This window comes from Chenopodium quinoa, unplaced genomic scaffold (genome assembly GCF_001683475.1).
Source record: "Chenopodium quinoa cultivar QQ74 unplaced genomic scaffold, ASM168347v1, whole genome shotgun sequence".
Taxonomy (NCBI): Eukaryota; Viridiplantae; Streptophyta; class Magnoliopsida; order Caryophyllales; family Amaranthaceae; genus Chenopodium; species Chenopodium quinoa.
The window spans coordinates 835,993-841,186 of NW_018744062.1; the positions used below are offsets into that span (position 1 = coordinate 835,993).

A 5,194-nucleotide genomic window follows, 5' to 3' on the forward strand; every position below is an offset into this window, starting at 1 on the left:
TTGGCAGGGGAAAGAGTAGAGAGAGATGCTCTAGAGATCTAGAGAGAGAAATTCAAGCGTTACTAAAAGGTAGTTAGCCCGACACAACTAAGGTATCTTGTTATTAAGAAGCAACAAAGAGCTTCAAAACCGGAAATATGATTACTGCTAATATGTGGCCATGTGGGTGTACAAGTTAATCCTATCAAAAACTTTTTTTTTTTTTATTTAAAAAAAACGAAAAACTCTTTCATACATGCAAATATTTGCTTACTTCCTCTTTTTTTTCTTTAGATTTTTTTATTCAAAAATTTAAACTGATTCAAAAGCAGAGGATGTATCTTAGAAATGACAAGTAAGATAGACCATGCTCTTTTTGATCTGTAATAATTAACACGTGTTAATAGACACAACATTTAAGAAAAAGTTGATAGGGTTAATTTTATTGAAATGTTTAATAGTTTAAGTCCATCTTAAAATATTAATAAAGAGTTACAATTATTTATTAACTTGGTTAGGCTCGTGCATGGCACGGTCTTCACAAAAATTCTACCCATCTATTTGCAATGTACTTACTTGTAAATGATTTTAAAATAATTCTTAATCAGTTATTAGATAGTAGCATTCACAGCAAGTACTTGAGGTGCCATTGAAGAAGTGGTGAAAAAACCGAAAATAGAAAGGGAGTGAGTCTTTAGGATCAAGGAATATGATACGAGTACCATGCATATAGAGAATGGATCGGACAGAATTATTGAGGGAAGTTATTGTTGATGATAATTTGCATTGATTATGAGCATCATAGTGATTACAAGAGTATATGATATTGACAACTACAGTAATTCTAATTACACGTTGTTAGTACTTAGTAGTATCACAGAATAATTACATCTTACAAACTGACTACAAAGTGCCCTATACCACATATACTTCTTTCAGATTACCATGTTCATTCACGAAAAATATTCCTTTTTTCCTCCCACCCTTGTGACAAAATTACCATGTTCATTTCTTTGAGATCCAATTTTGTTGGATGCCCACTCAGCTCCTGAACAAGGCCAGCTGAAAGCAAAACAATAATTGTTTGTTATAGGACAACCAAAAAACAAAACACATCCCTAACCAAACAAAACCTCTTGTCATCAACAGCTACATTATCAGCTTCGATGCTAATTTCACCAATATGACCGCCATTTGATTGAATAACAACCTGATGCAAATTTAAGATATCGCTAACATGCTGACTAGAAATGCAAGGCTGAACAATAGAGTAATCATACTCACTTTGAAACTTTCATCAACCATATTAGAGTCACCACTAGCAGTCACCACACAGGATCTGTCGAACAATAGCTGGAAATACTGCCAAGGATAAAGAACATTAATTAGATAGCACACAGCTTAAAACTGCAGAAACCCAATGATATTATTTGTCCTTCAGAATTTGTAATATTTTATATGAACAAGTCACTTCCTATAATCCAAAATTCTGAACCATGGCAAACAAGTGGACGAAGCAAAAAATATTTCTGTGTTCATTCCCATCCCTCTGATGATCACCAAGTACCTAACCATTTACGGAAAGATCTTGCTCATGTATGATATGCATTAAAAAGTTGAAACAAAGGATATTTTTACTATTTTTCAACAAGGCCCTCTAGTGGAATAATATGAATGGATCCAAAGATGTAAAAAAAGCTAAAAATTGGAAAAATTTGTGTTGATTATGTTGCTTTTTAAAAGGACTTCGACAGAGAACAAGATGACTGCCATGATTTAAAACTGTACTTTTACATCTATATATATCAATGGCTCATAAATATCATACCTGCTTGGCAGAATGTATCGCAATTCCATTACAGGTAGCAATTAAATCACCAGGGCATACACCTTTTTCATAAGCAATTGAACCTTTATATACCTGATATTGAAATAACACCCTTCACAGCATTCAGGATATGCAAATAAAATTTAATTATACAACTAGAATATGGAGACCATTGAAACATCTAATCACCTCTTTGACAACAACATATGAGTCAGTTGGGGATACATTAAATCTTTCCCATACATCAGGAGGCAATTGATGCAAGTCAACCACGCTAAATCCAAACCACGGTCGCACAACAGTCCTGCAATAGAAATAAATACAATTAAGCATGCTCAAATTCTCTTTGTACTTTTAATCTTTAATCCCTTTCTCTTGCTGTTCTCTTTCTTCATAGTGCAAGACCACAAAAATCAAATCTATCTCCAACAAAGATGAGTAAGCACGCTTTAGTCACGACTAAATTTCATTGGTGATCTCAACTTTTGGCTTAAATGGATAACAACAACTAGCGCGTTGTACTGTTGTGTGATCAAAGCATCCCTTTAAAGTTGAAGAAGAAATTCTATAGGACAGCTATAAGAATAGTGTTACTATATGGTACAAAATGGTGGGCTTCTAAGAAGAAACATGTTAAGATGGGAGGATCGCAAGGAGCTTAATAGGTCGAGGGAGACTGAAGATAACATGGCTGGAAAGACTTTGGAAAGATATGAAGCAAATGGATTTGCTTGAGGATGAGGTTTTGGATCATAAGGGATAAAGGAGGAGAATCTTTATTGATGATCGCATGGAATAATCTTTTTGCTTGGTTCATATAGATTCAAGCTTTGATTGATTGATCTCAACTTTTGGCAGGTAAGTGATAGGCAAACAATCGTGAGACGAAATTAAAAATTTGAAACCCACTTGGTACTCAATCAATCAATTCAAAACCTAAAGATTAATGAAACATGTTGGACCTTTTACACAAAGATCTCTATAACTACTACAAATCATACACACATGTTTTAACTAAGAAGATTAGAAAAATTCATGCAATATACTAACACAGTGGAAAGGAAGAAACAACAGATAAGACATTTTTTGGTAGACACAAAAGGAATTGATCATAAAAATTGACATATGAGACGACATTATAAATCATACCTATAAGACTTCCACAAATCCAAGCTAGCTAGGATAATTGGAGTAGGAAGTGGATTGCCAAAACCGTAGTTATCGAGAAAGTTAATCCCAACCACAAATCCATCATCAGTGATAAGTGGTCCTCCTTCAATACCCTGTTTAATATTTTTTTTGGTCAACACATAAAAATATTACTGCTACTAAAACAATAACCGGATAAGAACAAGTCATCGTTGAAAAAATTCAAGCTTGTGAGTTTGAATACAATTCTCTAGAGTTTTAACTTTATAATAATAAACATAAAAACATCAATGCAACTTTAAGTCCATGAGATTAATATATGCTTGTAAACAAACTTGAAATATCACTATTAAATCAAATTGATAACCCCAAGTGCTTCTTTATTCACTATGCAAATCAACATGTAATATTCTCATCTAATAGTGCATAAATATAATTAAAACAAATTAAGCTAATAAAAAACTGCTCCAAATAATACATCAAATAAAAAGAATAAAGAGAATACCTGATAAACATCGCAAGAAGAGCTCAGAAGTTCTCCACAACCAAAGTAAGGGTATTGTAAATGTAAGTCACCGCCATGGTCAAACAAGCTACAGAAGGGAAACATACGACCTAATGCTGTCACTTTCATTCCATCGACTAGATCATCCCAATCAACTTGCTTAGACCTCAAGTCTACCGCTTTAATTTTCATTGTTGACTTAACCCTGAGGGTGAGAAGGTTGTGATAATAATCAACATAATCTTCCTTCCCAAGTAATAAAGTTCCATCTGCCAGCCTTACAATGATCTAGGGAAAAAAAAAAAAAAAACAGAGACATTACTTAAAAGTCTAATTCATTTAACAGAAAATATTGCAACAAATGACCATTAACATACATAATTTTCTCGAGTTTCATGGACAGAACTCAAAAGAAGTTTTGCCGAAGTCAAAATAACTGCCTCATTTTTAGTCGCATCCCATTCAATTACAAGTCCAGAGCAATCGATTGTTCTAGCAACACCTAGGACAAGAAATCAGTATTAATCAACTTTACTTTGCCCTACTTGATAATGATAATTAATGTCATTATAAAGAAGAAAAAATAAATATTTAGTAACCATACATAACAATTCAATCAAAGCCTGAATCCAATAAGTCGTGTCGGATAAATATAAAACTTTGACACATCTCATGACATAAACCAAAATCATAAGGTACAAAACAATTACTATAGCAATATAATATAAATTGTTTAAGGAAAACATAAACAATAAATTTCTATAGCACCACCTTTAGGGGACAATTGTGAAACGGAAGGTTTTCCTTTGGTATAGTGATCGTAAATTTCTGCAACGTAATAAACATTGAAATAATGATCAATATACAGTCAGCAACTAAATTAACACAAGGGAAAGAATCAATTACAAACTTTTCAAGTCTGGAGATTGATCAAAACCAGCGTCGATTGAGTAAGTCCCGGTTATCTCGGGGAATCGATGATGTAGAGGTGGAATATAGATCGGATCACCAGCGTAATAACACCCCATCGGATTGGAATACAGTGAGGATCTCTCAGACATCATATTCATGGCGTTACACTAGGAGATAACAAAAGGCAAAATGAAAACTTAATCACTGCATAATTCAGAGCAAAAACGTAAAATTGTTTATAGTCAAATAAACCTTCAGGCAAAACAACAAGAAATCAGAATAAGGAATTAATTAGGGAACCGAAGGTAAAAGAGAAATTCAAATTGAATTGCAAATAAGAGTTTGGATGGCAAATAAATGAATTCGAAGAACCCAATTGAATCAATTTCATAGTTAAAATCAATCAAAATAAAACGAAGAAATCGAGTCAAACGCATAAATAAAGTTAAATTGATGAAGTAATTGAAGAAAATCAAATTTGAGTAACCTGATGATGGTGAACAAATTGTTTCTCGTAGAAGACAAAAGGAAGCTCTAACCACTTCACTATCCCCACTCTCATTTTTATTTTAGGAAAAATTAGAAAAAATAATCCAAACTTTCATCAATTTTGGTAGAATAATCCCAACTTTAGATTATTTTGGAATAATTCGAACTTTAAGGGGTATTCTTTTTCTTCAATCCCAAATACCAGTTACCGGTTGAATGGGTTTATTATTATTTTTTTAAATGACACGTGTCACGCGTTTATTGGTTAAAAAAATTAAGACAGAAAAAAATTAAAAAAAAAATTAAAGAAAAAAAAGAAAAAAACCACCACC

General features: G+C 32.7%; 1 protein-coding gene across 1 annotated transcript; it reads right to left on the minus strand.

Moving 5' to 3' along the window:
* Positions 1-733: 733 nt before the first annotated feature.
* Positions 734-4,922, minus strand: LOC110690667 (putative protease Do-like 14). Its single transcript, XM_021867523.1, has 11 exons — positions 4,861-4,922; positions 4,372-4,540; positions 4,233-4,289; positions 3,839-3,963; positions 3,462-3,749; positions 2,957-3,090; positions 1,997-2,111; positions 1,808-1,900; positions 1,264-1,341; positions 1,107-1,189; positions 734-1,047 (listed from the first exon to the last, which is right to left on the minus strand). The coding sequence occupies exons 2-11, from the start codon at positions 4,529-4,531 to the stop codon at positions 933-935; spliced, it is 1,248 nt and encodes a 415-aa protein (XP_021723215.1). The 5' UTR covers positions 4,532-4,540; positions 4,861-4,922; the 3' UTR covers positions 734-932.
* Positions 4,923-5,194: the final 272 nt, after the last annotated feature.